Source organism: Pantherophis guttatus, chromosome 1, assembly GCF_059756535.1.
Source record: "Pantherophis guttatus breed Tessera chromosome 1, ASM5975653v1, whole genome shotgun sequence".
Taxonomy (NCBI): domain Eukaryota; kingdom Metazoa; phylum Chordata; class Lepidosauria; order Squamata; family Colubridae; genus Pantherophis; species Pantherophis guttatus.
This window is the reverse complement of record NC_142063.1, coordinates 188,463,646-188,483,215: the sequence shown is the minus strand read 5'-3', so window position 1 is coordinate 188,483,215 and position 19,570 is coordinate 188,463,646. Positions and strand designations below refer to the sequence as shown.

General features: G+C 36.2%; 1 protein-coding gene across 7 annotated transcripts in view; it reads right to left on the bottom strand.

Moving 5' to 3' along the window:
• SUPT3H (SPT3 homolog, SAGA and STAGA complex component) overlaps positions 1 to 19,570 on the bottom strand; it is a 263,150-nt gene that overhangs the window by 114,105 nt on the left and 129,475 nt on the right. For 6 of the 7 annotated variants that reach the window (XM_034426773.2, XM_087882236.1, XM_087882233.1 and 3 more), the window contains one exon: positions 5,429 to 5,513. The exons of the other annotated variant lie outside the window; for it this stretch is intronic. In XM_034426773.2, the coding sequence (XP_034282664.2) occupies positions 5,429 to 5,513 (85 nt within the window). The remainder of the gene's footprint in view (positions 1 to 5,428; positions 5,514 to 19,570) is intronic. 7 annotated transcript variants of the gene reach the window in all.

Below are 19,570 nucleotides of genomic sequence, written 5' to 3'. Positions count from 1 at the left end.
TACAGAGTTACAAATAAATCTTAAAGAAGAATTCGCTCAGAATTTCCTTGAGAATACCTTTATTTATACTAAGAATGCAATCTGCCAAAATTTTAGGAAAGTCCACTCCACTCCATTCCAGACATGAGAACATACCTACTTTCTCTTTTCCTTTGTATAAGCACAAAATATTTTTTAATTTGTGAGTAGAATACAATAGTTAAAACTAGATATTCCTTTTTTTTAAAAGCCATTTGAAAAGAAAACAATACTGTACTGTATGCTTTCAGTAGCAAGGCCTGCATCTCTCAACATAAACTATTTCAGGATTTTTCCCTCAACACAGCTTTTTTTTCCCCTTTGGTTTCCCTATATTCAAAATATGATATTGAAGAAATATCAGATTTAGAAAAAAAAATCTAACAAGTTAGAGATGATATCAAAAGTAGACTTACAACTGACAGGGCATGTGAATGAGTTATAGAAGGAAATTTCACTGGATCTACAAAAAAACTTGGCTGAGCTTTTAAAATTTAGAAAGGAAATATAAGTGACAAACCTGGAGAAGGACCTGGATAACTTTTTCCTACTGGATTTATAAAAGAAGCTTGTTAAAACCTTGAAGATCTTGATGTAATGGTACAAAAATAAAATGAAGAAGAATCAAATACTCTGACAATATTGGAATTAAAGATTAAGACTGTTAGAAGTAAAAGGAAGAAGTACAAAGTTGGTGTATGTGATCAGCGTTAAAAAAAGATATATATCTTACTTCTGGCTGCTGACACCAGGACTGAAAAGATGTTTTATAGATTTGTTTATAGATAAGAGATGGGACGGAGATAAATGTTTGTAACTTTAGAGAAAGTGAAGATTACTAAATTTGTTCATACTTGTTGAGATAAATGTTTGAAGTAACTTCTTTAAAGTGCTCCATGGCACAGGACCCGGGTACCTTCGAGACCGACTTCTGCCACCAATAGCCTCCCACTGGCCAGTTCACTCCCACAGAGAGGGTCTCCTTAGGGTGCCATCGGCCAAGTTATGTCGGCTGGCGACACCCAGGGGGAGGGCCTTCTCTGTGGGAGCCCCAGCCCTGTGGAACGAACTGCCCCCGGAAATACGTAAGATCTCCGACCTCCGGGTGTTTCATTGTGCACTTAAGACCTGTTGTTCCGCCAGGCTGGTCTATCAACATAACAATTTTAAATTGGGTTTTAAATTTCTGGGGTTTTAAATTTGAGCCGAATTCATTTAATAATTTTAAACTATTTTAACTGATGTTGTCTTATGTTTTAATAGGCTGTACACCGCCCTGAGTCCTTCGGGAGAAGGGCGGTATAGAAATAAAATTATTCTTATTCTTATTCTTCTTTATATATTTCTTTTCTCTTGCTTCTCTTTTTTTCCCCTTGCACTTTTTACTTCTATTTTCTTTTCTTTCTGTAAGTTTAGTTTGCATTAAATTATATATTATAATCAAAATTCTTAATAGATAGTAATTGTGTTTACATCTTCTTGCCTAACCTCCAGGTACCCCAATTATACCATCTGACTTACTTCTGAAACTCTTTTTTTATATCTGCATAAAAACTCTTATACTTATTGCTAACAGGAATGCAATGTAGACTGGCAAATCATTTTGATTATTTGTGATAGAACTGTTTTAAGGAGGGTATTGTCTTGCCAGCAACTCATTAATAGCATGAAATGGATTACATTCCCAGATATCTCTTTACATTGGTTTACTTCTAAGTAGATGGGTAAATAATTGGGCTAAGTATTAGAATGCACGGAAAGAGTGAACACTAGGTGTCAGTGTAAGAAATGAGGGGGGAAAAACCTGTTGCTTCCAATCAGGTGGATAAGCTAAAAAAACAGAACCAGCTGTGACCACATTTACTTGTAACTGCATAATACTGTTAACAAACCAACCTTCCTTAGAAAACTGATTCCCAAACCATCAGGTTCACTTGAAATCAGATAAGTATTAGAAGCCGCAATGATTTCTCTCTATTAAATGCCACTGAAGTGGTTGTTAAAATAAAGCAAAATACCTTGTAACATTAGGCATTAATTTATTCCATCAATACTTGTCAAGGATGTATTCAGATGGCAGTTGACCATACCAATTGTAACTCTATAAAAGTTCCTTAATAACTGGCATAGGATTTGAGTATTACAGTTGGTAATTTGGAAAGTGTAATGGCTACTGATCAGATTAATTTATTTGGACTGATGCAGGACTGGTACGGGCATATGTGGTTGGAATATGTTTGACTATGCAAAATGGTCCAGCTGGAATGATCATTTATTGAAAAAAATAGAAACATTGATTTACTTTAAATATAACTGATTTCTTAGCCCAAGGATTGCAGTCTGCCAGAAGTTTAGCTTAGACTAAAATTGGCAAGTTTTTTTTAAAAATAGTTGCTTTATGCAGAATTGCTACTAAATCAGTATTAGTATCCAACTTTTTATTTCACAGCCATCATCACTTATTCACATACACACCTTCTCTTGTAGTTGCTTTCCTAAGTTAGCTACAACTTAGCTGAATTTTTTTTTTAAATGTCATTTTTATTTTGTAGGGCAAAACATAAATTTAAAGCAATACATAAAAATAGGTAACACTTTGAATTTTAAACATTCAGTGATGACCTTTAGATTCAAGAGATGAAAGAATGTTGCTGCTTTGGTTGAGAAAATCCAAGAAACTTGTGACTGAATTTTAAAATAACCCACAACTTCTAAATTTTATTTTTACTATGGTTTTATTCTCCTAAAGTATTTCTGTTCAACTGCACAGGTCAGGGTTGAGCACTTGGGATCCCCATAACCCCCTTCTCCACCACCACCACCACCCCGAGATAATTGTTTATATTTACCAGCAAAACAAATGCACAGTTTCTGCAAGGCATAATGCACCTGTTTTATCCCATTAAATCATTCTCAGGCCCAGCCAATTTCAATTCTTTGATGAGAATTTGGATGCAACTTTATCATAGCATCACAGAGTAGTACTCCTTAAGGTTGGATGGATGGACACATGAATATGATCCAATAAGCAGTTTTCAAGATCATAACCATAATTCGTTAAAAGTCACAATTAAGTTTGAGGGAAAAGATCACAGGGTGTCTTGCACACACAAAGCATGCATAAAAGGCTGATTTTGCTTGTGTCCAAACAAAATGTCAGGATTCTTCCCTGCCTTAACTGGACAAAAGAAGAGTAAAGCCAGTATTTTCTACAGCTGTTGCTACGAAGTACAAATTCCGATCTACATATAATAAACCTGCAACAAGAAAATAAAGAGTAGCTGTCTCAAAAATAAAACCCAGAATTTATTTTTTATTAGATTTGTTTTATTAGAAAACTAAGAAGTTCAACTGACAGTCTGTTTCAGGATCTCTCAGTTCTCTGGAGCTCATATTGGGGACACAGAGGAAAGATGAAGATGGGAGCATCCAATTTACAAAGTTTCCTCATGCAATCTGGAATCAGAGGCAATATCTATCTATCAAACATTTAGCTTATCAAACAATTTTGAAATTATTAACTTTGGAGATGGAAAGGAATGAGGCTTTTTAGTTAACTGCTATATATTGTAAACAGCTATCTTCAGGAAAAAGCTGTATCAGCACTTTTAAATTTTCTTGTTGACTAATCTTTTGTGGCATTATAGAAAAAATTGCATTTGCAAGTATCAAGTGTTCATTCATTGTAGTTAAACAGTGATAAATCAAGGAACAAAGAGAAAGTAAAACATGTAAAGTTATAATTCAACAAAATATGTACTTCATAATACAACTAAACAATAAAATGTATTTGGCATTAAACAGAATGGATGTTGTATTTTGACATTGCCTTCTAAGACAGGAGATAATTTTATTTTTATTTTATTTATTTATTTTATTTATCTGTACTAATGTTCCATTACAAAGAACATTCAGATATTTGAAATGTATGCAGCTTTTTAAAAAGTTGTTATTTGTTAGCTACAGAGCACACATTTTTATACAATTCTTATTTCTTGCATTATTATGTTAAATAGTAACATAACAATTAATGCTACTTCCTAATGCTCTGATTTTTTTTTCTTTTTACAACTCTTTAATCCCTTTACTCAGGGTGGAGTTGGAGTGGCTGAATGGAGCGGAGTATTTACTGGCCAGATGCCCTTCCTGATGCCTACATGAAGTTCGCAGCAGATATTTTCACTTTACACCTGATAGAGAAACATCTGCCACTGTTTAGGATTGAACTCTTAACCTTCCAAGTGAGAAGTGAGTGTCTTCACCTCTCAGCCACCACGCCACTCCAATTCCTAATGCTCTGATTTTCTGTCAAATAAAAATATGGTTTTGATTCAATTTCTGTGCCTCCAGACTGCTGTATGATTGGACCAAAACAGGTGTGTGTTAGACTGAAGATCCAATTCCTAACCAAATATTAGAAAATAAAAAATTTTACCTAGATAGTTTTTATATTTTCTTTACCTATTCATATATACCTAATGTGTTTTCTGGTCTACTGAATTAAGTATACAATTTTTTATTAAGCTCAAATGTTTAGCTATCAAGAAGATTGTTTCCATCCTGTGATTAATAAGATCCCAATGGGATAACTACTTCCTTTATTTTATCCAATTGCAAATTATATGACTTCTTTTCTATTTTGGTAACCTCTTTAATTAAGGTCCTCACAGGACGTTTTATTACTTTTTAAAACTATTACATAAACTAGGAGTGGCAAACAACTTTCTAAAAGTAGTAAAGCAATATTTGCCTACATTTAAATTTCTGATAATGAATTTAGCACACACATCATTTTAAACAAATCTAGGAGCAACAAACAATTACAACTCATACTATTCATTCATAAATAAAAATATTTAACATAATTAGTATTTAAAACTACAAGTAGTTTGCAAGAATGCAAAATATTTTTTAAATACTTTTATAGTACTTAAAATATTATCTAAGGCTAAATACAGATTACATACCAAACTATAATGGCAGCCATACTTAAAAATGTGTTCTACAGGGTGTCTTCAATGTGCAAATTTGGAACATGCAAACATTTATTTTTTATTAAATAAAAATATATCCACTTATCATTTCCTATATACTTTAATTCCCTCAGAATACTGAAAGAAGATATATATTGTGTTCACGGTTTTTTTCTCAATTGTTATATAGAGTTTTTGATGCAACAAGGCAAAGGGTATTGCACAGACTCTTGGTATCAGGCATGGGTAACATTTGACAGCTTTACTTTTACATTCTGAAATGCAGCAAATGGAGATTACCTATCCTGCTAGTTGTTAGTAATATTCATAAAATGAGCTAAATATCACTATACTGATCTCACTTTCTCAGATACAGATATTTCACTGAAACTGTTGGTCTTCTGTTTTTATTCGTTCAACAACAACAAAAACCTTACCAAATTGATCAGTTGAGTGTGGACAATGTCTTCAACCAATATTGCTGATTCATGTAGGGGCCTGCGAGCATCTCCTAAGGAAAACCTAAAGGACAATTTACTGTAATTAGCAAACTAAAATAAAATAAATGCAGAGAGAGGGGGGGAGAGAGAGAGAGAGAGAGAAGAAATATATAGTATTAAATAGTAAAAGAATTATTAGATCACATGATGCAAATGGATTGAGAAGAAAAAAAATGTATGTTAAACCTAAACCCATGGCCTTCATGGCCTTTACCCTGGGCATAAATCAGGATTTTAAGAATTCCATTCTGTGGGAAGAAAATGCTTAGGAGCAATTAAGCTGTCTCCACATTTCAGTGAGTAATTAATAGCTGTATCCACCAAAAATTCCTCCAACGTTAAAATTCAAAAGTTTCTATCAGCTTCCTGAAACATGCCATTAGTGTAAACTTGGTAGATTTAGCAGGATTTAGGGTACCTAGGGTAATAGGTACTAGGGCAATAGGGATGCAGTGGCTCAGTGGTTAAGATGCTGAGCTTGTCGATCAAAAGATCAGCAGTTCAGCGGTTTGAATCCCTAGTGTCATGTAACAGGGTGAGCTCCCATTACTTGTCCCAGCTTCTGCCAACCTAGCAGTTCGAAAGCACGTAAAAAATGCAAGTAGAAAAATAGGGACCACCTTTGGAGGGAAGGTAAGAGCGTTCCATGTACCTTTGGCATTTAGCCAAGCTGGCCACATGACCACGGAGACGTCTTTGGACAGCGCTGGCTCTTAGGCTTTGAAACAGAGATGAGCACCAACCCCTAGAATCAGGAATGACTAGCACATATGTGCGAGGGGAATCGTTACCTTTACCTTTAGGATACCTAGAAAATTGCTCCTAATCCTATACTCTATAAATTTACTTAATCTCCATCAAAAATAGTGGTGATCCCAGTATCTTGTGGTAAAGAATAAACTGTAATAGCTTCAGAAGTTACTTGGGAAATATTTTATGTAACCTTTATCTATGCCAATTTTATCTATAAAAGGGGCAGAATACCGTCTATAAGATGTGAAGCTGATAAACTGGTGACTGATTCAAACTGGAGTAACATCCATTTTCTTGACTTTCTTCACTTATGTTTCCAATTACACAGATGTCCCTTGATGGGATTCATTTGCCTCCCAACTACTACTGGATTTATTTACTGATCCCTTCATCATGACAATTGTGTTTTTTGTTTCTGGTTTTTGGGTGCTGGATGCCCAAGCCTATCTGAGTCTGATTCCATCCTCTCCATGTTGTTAACCAATATATAATATATACATAGAAGCAGAAACAATGATTTAATAAAATAAACATTTCCCATCTGACTTGAAACTGCTTCTTTAAAGGCCTAATCAAGCAAAGGTTTGACCAGAAATCATAGCAGAATAACACTTTTAAAAGCCCTATCCAATGAGAAGCACGCAGACAACAAACCACCATCAGAAGCCTCTCTAGAAAGGATAATGGAATTTTATAAACAAACACTGGAATAGACAATTACTATAGCTGAACCTCAACAACAGCAACCAACAAGGAGATTTCAACTCACCATCAAGAATCCAAAATCAGACTTGGAAATGAATGAGCAAGTTAAGAAACTCCTGATTGTATTTAATTACCTACTCATTCTTCTCATAATATTTGGTGGGCCTTTTATTATTTTCTTTTGTATACAAATGGAGTTGTATCAATAATTATTCAAAATATTTGTATTACTGTTTTTTGAATTCTAAAAAGCTTCCAGATACACCTAATAGAGACACAAAGGAAATTATTTCCTAGTGATGCAATTTTTACATTTTTTTTCAGTTGTCATATTATTGTACTATTGAGCTAATTTCTATCCATTATTCCACAGCAAAACATTTTTGCCCAGTGTGAAAACTTTTAACAGAAATAATTTTAATGGGGAAAAAATAGAGAATAATCATGAGCAAAATTTGGGAGTTGTAGTGAAAGGGCTGGCAACTCAGAGTTTTGCTCTTCAGCAATTCGTTAAGAAATACACAAATGTAAAAACGTTTATTGTTCCTTTGTTGATTTAGAGATAATGTATGATAAATTATGTTTATTGTACTTATGCCCATTATGCGTATTATAAATTGTTTATTAAATTGTGGAATGTTACGCATGAGTGCATAGTTGAAGGTTGGTTGCTAAATGCAATCAGTGTAATATTAGTAGAATATCAGGAAGAATAAATGGAATAGTTAGTGAAAAGTTCAAGGTTGAGCAAGAAGTAACACAAGGATGTACTTTGTGCCATTTATTCTTTAATATATTTATAGATGACTATGTAAGGATTGCTGTGGTGATATTGGAACTGTGATAGTTGAGAATGTGCATATAAATCTGTTTTTGTATACAATTTTTTTTTCATAAACATGTATTTTTTTATTTACAAATAAAGTGGCAAATGTATCCAACACAGCTTCTTCCTTCAATCAATCTTTATTACAATCACAGACCAGCATTAGAAATAAAGGCATTAAAATAATAATAATAATAATAATAATAACAACAACAACAACAACAACAACAACAATAATAATAGAGAAAAATAAAAATAAAAGACCATCAATGGGCAGTTAGAGACTGCCTAATTTTGTGTACAGCATAACAGAATTTGGGCCCATTCAGAGAAACTCCTTCATACTGATCTGATAATAGTAGTTGCATGTTAAAGAAGTCAGTATTTCCCTTTTATTTGTCAAGAACATATTAGATAATAAGTATAAACATGGTTTGGATACATTAAATAGATACAAATAAAGGAAACATTCGGACAGGGATGGTAGGCACACTGGTGCGCTTATGCACGCCCCTTACAGACCTCTTAGGAATGGGGTGAGGTCAACAGTAGTCAGTCTTAGGTTAAAATTTTGGGGGTTTTGGGATGAAACCATAGTCAGGTAGTGCATTCCAGGCATTGACTGATACCTATTAAAGAAAATGCTTAGATAGACTATATGATGCAAAAAGGAGTACAGATCTCAAAAGAAATGTAATAAATACTAAAACAACTGTTAGAATATTTCCTATATAAGGAAAATAGGGACATTTTAAGATGCACAACTGAGCATTTATCAAAAAAAAAAAAAAAGCACCCCACCCTCCGCAGCATTAATCTTCCAAATTCTAACTTATATGAGAGAAGTTAGACTATACTATGATTAAGGACAAATTTAGGCTCCTGTTGGACCTGCACAACTTAGAACTCTAAATAAAAACATTCCTTGGCTCCATTTGTTGAGAAAGGTATAGTTTATTAGAGAACAAGTGTATTGCAGTACTGCAAAGCCAGAACTGAAAATCGCACTCCAAATTCCCTATATTCTACTTTTCCCTCCCTTAAACGTATCTCATTGTCACGCCACAGTAACCAATCAGGTTCAGGCAAGATGTTTTCATAATGGTTAGTTCAAGCATAGTTTGGTATGTGGCCTCCTCCTTCTTCCAGCTGGGTGACCTTGAGGCAGCATCTTGAGGAGACACAGCATTTGCTTTCGTTTCCTGAAACATTCCCCTTTCCTTCCCCTTCCCCACAATTCATGGCAATCTGTCACCACCTAGTAGCAAAGCACAAGCAAGCATAAGGTGGCAGCTGACAGCTCCCTCCATGGGGTGAAACAATGGATGCATCCTATAGATAAATCCTTTAAAAATTATTAGGTGCAGTCTTAATGTCATAGTCAGCAAAACATAGAGCAAGCAATTAATGCCACAAAATTACTTGTAGCCTAATGAAAGATGTTTCTGAGGAAGAAAGACCTAGAAACAAACTTCAAAACACTCATGGTGGAGGAACATGTCCACCGTGAGGAATGTCCTCATGGTGAAAAAAGGCAATAAACGCAATAAAGAAATTGCATTCTGTCATATTAAATATGGCAACTCAGATAGTTATCCTCAGGTTTTTGAGTATATTGTATGTGTGTGTGTATGCGTATGTTATAAGTCAATATAGTGGGAAGATGATTCTGGTAGCAAAGCAATTAAGGACCAAAGGGACTTGTGGTGTGGATACGTACAATATTTACGAAAGCAATATATTTTCCTTATCTATGTCTTTCTATGTCTTTGAGCAAACCTTGATGCACAGAAAATATGGCATGCAGCTGCTCAAGAATCAGTATTTTCTCATGTATTCTTTAAAAAAAGATGTAAAGACTGTAATCTAATAAAATCAACAATGTTGTGTGCTTTTGTCTTGGAAAATGATACTAATTCACAAAAGACAACCAAGGAAAATGCACAGCAATGAAAGCACCAGTGTTTCACATGCAAAACACAATGCAATTCAACCTACTTCCATAAAAATTTCTGCAGATACTTATGCATCTACAGAAACAACTTGATTGAAAGAGAAAGAGAAAGAGGAGAAACAAACAAACAAATAAACCAGGAAAAAATCATCTATTTGCATAAAAAGGGTTTGACCTATTAAAGAAGAATGTTTAAAATACAAATTTTCCTACGTAGGTTGGCAGGTAATTGGGGAAATAATAATGAATAGATTTTTAAATAATGAATGGATCTATATTAAACTATAGAGAGCCAGTTTGCTGTAGTGATTAAGACACCAGGCTAGAAATCAGGATAATGTAAGTATTTCCACCTTATGCACAAAGTCAACTGGGTGATCTTGGACCAGTCACCCACTCTCAGCCCTAGGAATAAAAAGGCCATGGAAAACCACTTCTGGAAAAAGTTGCTAAGAAAATTAGAAACTTGCCTAAGGCAGTTGCCCAGAGACAACACTGACTCGAAGACAACTCTGCCCCCCCACCTCCAAAATCTATTATGAATCTACTAGCTCAAATACCAAGAGACCAGATATTAGTTGCACTCTAACAATCAAGCTTCTTTGGAAAATATTAGCTCCTTACATCCTATACAAGAAAGAATGAATGAGTACAATGTACTGATAAGAAATGTTATCTGACTAATTTATGGCTCAGTGTACCATACACATATAGAATGATTAGTCTACGGTTCTATTTGTTGTGTGAACAATGTAGGTCTACTGAACTAATTCAATAAACCATGGTTAAATAAATGAATTAGCACATTTTCCAAATTCACCCACTAGGTACGCAGCAATTAATGGGCTCATCTGGTCCCTAGGTTCAGTGGCAAACCACCCTCTATAATAGTAATTTATCCAATTTAAGAAAGGCATAATACTTCCCGACGCAAGTGTTTTATAGGCCAGAAGAAATAAACTTGTGGTTGCTCAGTTTTCCACAGAAGGAATGTCATTCAATTTTTTTGAAAAAAAAATCCCACTAAATTCAATGAAACTTACTCCCAGGTAAAATCTAGAATTGCAGCATCTGAGAAAATTCTCTAGCAGTATTAGCAGAAGGGTTATACTGCATAGTAGCTTTTCATTTAAAGTTTGTCTTAACTCAATTTCTTGTCACCCCTATATAGTAAATACTCTGAATTCAGTAAAGCTGGTTCTCAGTAAGGAAATCTAACATGTAGCTTTTTTAGCACTTCCAGGAGTTACATGACATAGCAATAATGAGAAAAAAGTCTAATCAATAGCCCTATGCACATTCCTACTTTTTTCTTACCTTTTCACCAGGTTCATTTCAAAGGAGAAGATCTTCTGGGTAAACCAACTAAACAATTAACTAATTCTAGCCCTTCAGTCCTTTTATGCATATGTGTTAATCAATCCTAACAAGATTTAAAAATAAATAGCAAAGAACAAAGATGTTAAATTTAATCTCCATTCTTTCAACTAATTTTCATAGGGCTTTCAGATCTGGTTGTAAAACCATGCCATCTACTGGTCATCTGGATTTTTACAGATATGGTAGCTCTGCTATAATTAAAATAGCCACCAACAGCCCCTACTACTGCCTCCCGTCCTAATGCTGTCCCCACCCTGCCCCCACTGCACCACCACACCAGCCTCCGCTACCCTCTGCCATCGCCACATCACCCCTGATGTTGCTGGCGCCCCACCCCCACTATAGCAGGCCCGGTTGAGACTGCTCAAGGGCTGGATGTGGCTTCCAGACCCAGGACTGGTATAGCCTGCATGTATTATTACTATTTTAAGATTTAAGAAAGAAAACGTGAAACTATTAAAAACACAACTTGGGGCAAAACTTTTTATATTTGAACAGTATAGGATGGGAATAATAGAACCTTTCCTCTAGCATGAAAACAGGGGAGTATCTTTTCATCCTACCACACAGCCTTTTATAGAAAAGAAAGTTTCCCCTCTTAAAGTCTAGAGACATAAAATCAAAATATATTCCAGTAAGTGTACATTTTGTGTTGAATAGGATTTCAAAACTATTTCTGCAGTCTTGGTAGGATGTTGACATCAATCATGTCCCTTATCTTAAAGATGTGCTCATCACCTTTCATTTGTTGCCTAATCACTGCCTTTCCTTTTTGTGATCTGACTTCCTCATCTAGTTGCAACATCTTTTATATCCCTTTGGCAAATTATATTAACTGAATGTGGACTGATTTTATGTGGTGAATGTTCATTTGTTTTAAATTGTGCCAGTTGGACATCATTATATAAGCAGAGACAGGATCATTTAAAATTCAAACTCCTATTCATGGACAGAGCAGTATTCCCCCTTCCTCCATTGGAGTCAAAATAAGATGGGGGGGAGCATTGTTTTCCAGGAAACTGAGAGATTTTATGAAGCATAAACAGTGATTAAAACGCTCAATAGTCATTTTAAATTTATTTTCACTTATTATTGTAATGAGTCTTATTCCTCCTCTAGGAAGAGTTCTTCTCCCATTCTTTTTCAAAGTGCTTATTTCACTTTGGTGCTACTAAACATTACTGTTTCTTCTCTGAAATGCTTTTACTATCTCAAATTCCTCTGGTTGATTCATCTGTCCCCTTTACTATGATAATTTGTATTTCTTCGATGGACTTGCATCTTCATATTTTCCCACAAAATCACATATGAGGATAGAACATATATATGCCAAAACACTATCACGTATACTTTCCTAAAATTAAACTTTGATTTGATCCTGTTCCCAGAATGATTCTGTCACCACCACCACCTCTTCCTTCTTTGGGAAAATAAACCTCCTACAAGGCTTAAGTGGTTTTCCGGGACTAGAGGTAGCCATTGTATGTTGAAATAAGTGGCTTGCTTCAGGGGGTGGTGTGGGGAGAACTAAAATAAAAATATTGCTACATACCTTATGAATGATTCCATTTTATTGCATAAATATAATTAAATCTGATAAAGCTACTCTTTATGCATTTAATCTATTTAATTGTTTTAAAATCTTATCATATTTTTATAGTACCTTGATGAGTAATTCATTGTACTATACATTTTAATAGATTACAGTCCATTTCATCAGATGTCTCTTCTGAAACAATTTATATCCTACAATAACTTACACTATAATTAATACATATGTTGTAAGATTCTTTGCTATTGTTTTCTCACATTGTTTTATGCATTATATTGAAAAAATATTCCTATTAATTGTCCATCAAATGTACCAATATATAAATGAAATCTAATCTATTTAACTATATGTTTTTCTACCATTGCATCCTGCCCAATGTAATTTTGCTTTTTGGTTGTTTGTGCAGTCCATACTTCTTCAGATGTAGTTGTTGAGCACTTATGTTTGTTTTGTCAATAAAAGTAGTATCCTGGTATCAGCCAGATCGTTAGCATGGTCCTGATACACTTAAAAACATTTAAATTTGATGGTAATTAAAATTATACCTAATAACTAATCAATGTCTATTTCTGTATTTTCATAGAAATTCCCTTAATGTCAAAAATCATAGTTCTATGAGAGACATATTTTAGTTATTTGAAATAGTAATTAAGGGTACAGCCAGGAGAAGTGTTATTGATAGCAAAAAATAAATAAATATCAACTTCTATCACAAATTATACAGTTTCTGTGTGTATACTTTACAAACTTTTTGTAAGGTTTCCAGAAAAATCTGACATAAATGAATATTGACCGTTTTCCAAAACAGAACCAAAATATGGATCCAGAAAAACTAAGACTACCTAGCTTTTAACATGATATAAATGAAGGGTAGATCTTCAGATGACTGACTGTAATTCCCAATAAATAAATACCAATAAGTTTGTGCCTAAAAATTAGATGCTAGAATCCTGGCATTGTGCATTTTTTATTTTTCTATGCAGAACATCACAGTGTTATAGCAAGATGCACATGTCATTGTGTGGCATAATCATGGTTTACAACAATCTGCAAACCACAATGATTCACATCACATGCCAACCCCAAAATAAGAAAATATTGTTAAAGGTTTCTGTAATGTATATACTATTTTTATAGTTACTGGGTTCAGTAGATAACTAGTTCTATCCCTGAGATACTGTGTGAAAAAATTCCAATAAAAACAAAAATAACTGAAGCCTGTTTTTCCTATTCTGCTTTCAATAATTTCTGATTTTTTTTAATCCTTGTAAAATCCTACATTAACTTGGAATCATCACAACATGTTGATTTGTACATGTTTTAAAAATAGCTAAACCTATGCTGATTTCTACCAGTACAAAAGAGAAGTAAACAGTACATTACTCATTCTCAAAATAATTATGTAAAAGAACTTTATAAATCCTCTGACTAACAAAAAAGAAAACACCTAATATAATTTAGCTCAGTTTGTAGGATCTAATATGTTCCATTTGCTACAATAGGATTTAGTCTGGATCAAGAAAGAAATGGAACAATAAGCTTTCCAGAGGATGCAAACTGGACTACGATTAATCTTTTCTGTAAATTAAGGAGCATACTTGTCTCAGTCCCAGGCATATGCTGAAAGAATCCAGGAGGACTAAGAAGGAGGAGAATGAAAAGGAAGGGAAGTCAAAGTGTACAACAGTGTGCATGACAGAGAGAATATCCACCGACCCTATGGAGGTGGAAGGAGACACATAGTCCAACCCCTGCACAATGCTGGAATTTTTAAGATGAGATCTCTATCTAGTCTTTCTTAAAAATATCCAATAAGAAATAAACAAACACAGGCACACAGAGTAAGTGTCAACACTTAATGAGAAAATATTTTTCAGATGTACAGATAGTCCTGTACAGGAAGTCCTTGACTCATGACCACAATTGAGCCCAAAAATTCTGCTGCTAAGCAAGACAATTGTTAAGTGAATTTTGCCCCATTTTACAACCTTTCTTGCCACAGTTGTTAAATGAATCACTGCAGTTGTTGGAAGTGTGAAAAACGGCCATAAGTCATTTTTTTCAGTGTTGTTGTAACTTCAACACATTTTCTTGTATCTTTATTTTTTTTTGTCTGAAATCTGAATATCTGATATCTGCAAGTGGAATTACACTTTTTTTGCTGAAACTGTCCCAGAATAGAAACTATATAAATGGTGAGATTGCTGAATTTACTAATAGTTTTAACATGTTCTTTGTCTTCTTTTGTTTCTTTATCCATAGACATCAGTGAAGTGTAATGACTAGGTGGACTTTGAATAGAATATTGACATTCTATTATTTGATATGTTATCCATTCTATTACTATGACTAGCAACTTGAACAGTAAAATAATTTAAAATTTGGAAAAGCACTATACTGTGTCTTTTGAGTCTTGCAAAACTTTAATATTTACTCTGGTTTTTCCCCTCCATACAGCTCAGTTAACTGCTCTTTAGATTAGATTAGATTAGATTAGATTAGATTAGATTAGATTAGATTAGATTAGATTAGATTAGATTAGAATAGAATTCTTTATTGGCCAAGTGTGATTGGACACACAAGGAATTTGTCTTTGGTGCATATGCTCTCAGTGTACATAAAAAGAAAAGATACATTTGTTAAGAATCATAAGGTACAACATTCAATGATAATCATAGGGTACAAATAAGCAGTCAAATCATACTGGGAAAAAATCAATATAAATCGTAAGGATACAGCAACAAGTTACAGTCATACAATCATAAGTGGGAGGAGATGGGCAATAGGAACAATGAGAAGATTAACATAACAGTGATGAAGACTTAGTGAATTATGCAAAATTTACCAATTATGCAAAACTGCTATACTTTGAAATTAAAAATTAATACACCTTGCATAATATAGTCATTTTAACAGTGGCTGTTAATTCTAACCAGAAGAATTTTAAATTCTTCTACCTTTCAAAGTCTTTGATATTTCTTACTTACAATACCATTTTAAACTTACAATAACAAGGTTAAAAATCGGAATAAAATATATAGGATCTTGCGAGAACGTTAATTCCGATTTTAACCGTATTATTGTAAGTTTGATACGGATGAGTCAATACAAAATGCCTGCATCTACCACTGTTTGTCTTTTAATTGTACTGTTTAAACTTATTAAATATTAAATGTATCAATTTCTATCTATGTTGTCCTCTGTTCTCCAACATTGTGATTTAATGTGCAGAAAGAAAAAAAAACATTAGCCAGCCTTAAATTTATAAATTCTGGCTCATTTGGGTACATTTACCAATAATTCGAAGTTCAAAGTGTTCTCTAAAAACCCTTTATGACAAACATTACCAAGATAACAGTAAATTAAAGTTGTAGTTCAATCCATTTTAAATATTTTAGTCTTCATAAAAATCACAAAACTTATTTATAGTAAAGAACTTAAAATATATATTCTTTAAGGGGAATCAGGCAAGATTTTTGGAAGAAGAAAATAAGAATTTTCAAAAACTTGATGATTTAAAGTAATTTGAGTTTTAATCTATCTGCTATAAAAACAAAGGCTGACAGTTTGGAGAATGTCTACAGTTTACAATCTTTAATTATGTTTTGTTACTGAGTTAGTCACTGAAAATGCAGGAACTGTATCCAACATTCTCTGGAGCACTGTGGGAAAAATTAAATTACTAAAATATAAAAGAAGATTCTATTAAACCAATAATATCTTCCTTAAGAATGAACTGAAACAAAAACTTAATCATTCTTTCTTTGTAGTATATAGAAAAATGTTTGCCAATCCATCTCGTACTGTAAATGGTAGAGCTTTAAACTATGGTTGGATCCAGCTAAAACTGTAAAGCAAAAACCTCATTAGGCATGAATTTCTGGTTATTTTCTTTCATTTTTCTGTCCCTTTATCTTTTATTTCATTGTCATTCTCATAATGTCAAGATAACCCTGTTGTCAGAACTTGAATATCTGAAGGAAGTCTTGGACACACTGATTTGTTTTGTTGTTGAAACAAACTGAAAAATATATCAGGAAAGTGGGTATACAAAGTTATTTCATATAGAAACTTATTTCTCTCTTTATTCAGAGATACCTTGATGCTACTATAGAAAAGGCTTTTTTTCTACTGCCAAAATCTGTGCATATACATTAAGTACAGGACCGTGATGGCAAACCTATGACACATGGGCCACAAGTGGCGCTCAGAGCCCTCTCTGTGGGCACACGTCGCTGCGACCCGAGATATTGGCCCAACCTGGCCGTGGCCGACACCAACCTCACTAACACGAGGGCTGGCGGGGTGGGAATGGGATCCGAGAGAAGGGTACGATGGAAAGGGGGACAGGCCCACAGCTGAGGAACGAGCACGAAGTGCGGCAGTGGCTTCCTCCTCCTTCTCATGTGACCCCCTGGCCGGCTGCTGCAGTGAAGGTGCATGGGGTAGGCGGGTTGACATCTTGGGTGAGGGCGCTTCGGCTTTTTCCGAGCCTGATCCATGGGATGGGCATGCGAGGTTCAGCGGGCCAGCCCCCTTTTCCCACTGCCCTGAGCTTCTTTACCTCTCCAGCTGAACAGTGCCACCAGCAGCGGTGGCCATGGAATAGGAAGCGGTTGGGTACAGGAACCAACACCGTCCGTGGCCCAGGTGCGCTGCTCGCTTGCATGTGCAAGCCTTACTGTTTGAAGGCTGAACAAAGCCTTCAACTGAGCGAGGAAGCACTGCGGGACCAGGCCCTTCACACTCACATCCAGCCCGCCGGATTTCGCTGTGCTGGGGCAAGAATGAGACCCAGTCCCACGGAACCCCTTGGACGAGGACAACGACGAAGACAAGGAGAAGAATGGTGAGCCTTTGTGCCAGCTGGCAGGAAGCAGGTCAGGAGGGGCTGGCTGGCTGGTTGGGGAGGAGGCAATCATAGTGCTTAGGTGGCTGCCACCACCAGAAGCTTGCAGGCCCCAACTGAAGCTGGAATTTGCCGTGCCAGGGGAGAAATGAGAGGCCCTGCTGTCCTGCAGGGCCTGCCGCTGCTTGCGTGGGGAGGATGAGGAGAAAAATAGCTGCTCAGTTGGCTCTTCCCCACCCCACCCCACCCCACCATTGCCAGCAGCTTGAGTGTCCCGATTAAAGGAAGGAACATGCACTTGCTCAGTCTCATAAACACATACACACAGTTTGGAGAGCCCCCCTCCTCTCTGTCTCTCTGTCTTGCTGTGGTGACAGTTGCGACATTTCAGTGCCTAGCTGGCAAAGGCGCGCAGGTTAAGCCAGTGCAGGGTGTTGGGGGGCAGCTCTACACCCCCTCGCCTTGCTTCGTACTCAACTTCCCCCCCCCCCTCGCTGCTCAGATGTCACCCGCACCATTGCCAGCAATTTGGCTGCCCTGGCTGAAGTACAGATCGCTCTCTCTCCCATACATATACGCACACATACACAATTGAATTGCTCCCTTGCGCTCTCTCTCTCTCGCCCCATTTGCATGCAAGCTTGCTCTGAGGGAGGTCTCATTAAGTAGTTAAGTGGAAAGTAGTTGGGGGGGAGGAGAGCAGCTGGAGACCAGCAAACACTTTTTGCGCCTAGAATAAGTTTCTAGGATCCTGACTCTCTGCAAAACAGGATGGGTGCCTGAATCTGCACAATATTATAGCACCCAGGAGCGTCCATTCTTGGCATGAAAATCATTTCCCAGCCAAATCTCCTCTCCCTTCCTGAAAGGCAAAGAAATAGAGAAACATGAGAGAAGACAGATGTTTGCAAGGTAAGTGAGTCGTTGTGGCAGGAAGGGAGGGAGAAGTATGAGGTATCTTAGTGGGTTGGGGAGGCCTTGAGGGCCTGTTCTATCACTAGGGCCCCCATGGCCTTCCCCAACCTGAGATACTTCATGTGCACATTGGTATTCTTGAATTGTGAGCTCTTGCAAACAGCTATTTCAAGTGGGGAAAATTAGTTTCCTTTGCTATATTTCCAGTCTGAATTAGACCATGGCAGGGTCGCTACAGGAGAGCCCTTTTAAGGATTATGTATTAATAGAAAAGCAACTAAGATATTTTTCGGAGTATAAGACGCACCGGAGTATAAGACGCACCTACCTTTTTTGGTGAGGAAAAGAAGAAAAAGAAATCTCTCCCTGTCTCTGCCTCTGAGCAATTTTGCCTTGTTACAGCAAACAGCCTGCTTTACTTTCATTTTCGTTTTCAGCATAGCTTGATTAGCACAAGGGGAAAAAAAATCTGCTCCAGCAATTTACCTCTTTGCAGCAAGCAGCAGAGCCCTGCGCAAAACAGCTGAGAGCAAATTAGCTGAGAGTCGGGAGGCCGATCCAATCAACTTGTGCTAATTAGGCTGTGCTGAAGCTGAAAGGAGCTGTTTTTTCTTGCTGTTTGCTTGCAAGGAGGTAACTACTGCGAAGCAGAGGCCAAAGGGTGGGGGCCAGTGGGTGGGCGGGGCTACATTCGGTGTATAAAACGCACTTAAATTTTCACCCCCTTTTAGGGGGAAAAAAGGTGCGTCTTATACTCCGAAAAATACGGTAACTTACTTCTGTTTTTAAACGCTAAAGCTGTTGCACATAAAAAACAGAGGAGTTCTGATCAACTATCGGAGCCATCATTTTGACAATTTTGCTGTACTGTAGTCTGTGGACGTCTCCATGAAATGCAAGCATGGGATCAACTGAGTCTGGTTTGTTCTCAGTCTTTTAAGTGGCCACAATCTACTAGCAAAAGTGGCATTTGATCACAAGGCAAGGAGGCATCGAGAAATGTTTCCCCTTTTGCATTTGAGCACCCAAGAAGGGACAAGAAAGTCAAAGAAAAAGAAGGAAAGAGGGGAAGAAAGCAAGGAAGCAAGGAAGCAAAAAGAAGGAAAGAGGGGAAGGAAGAAGAAAGAATGAAGAGGGAAGGAAAA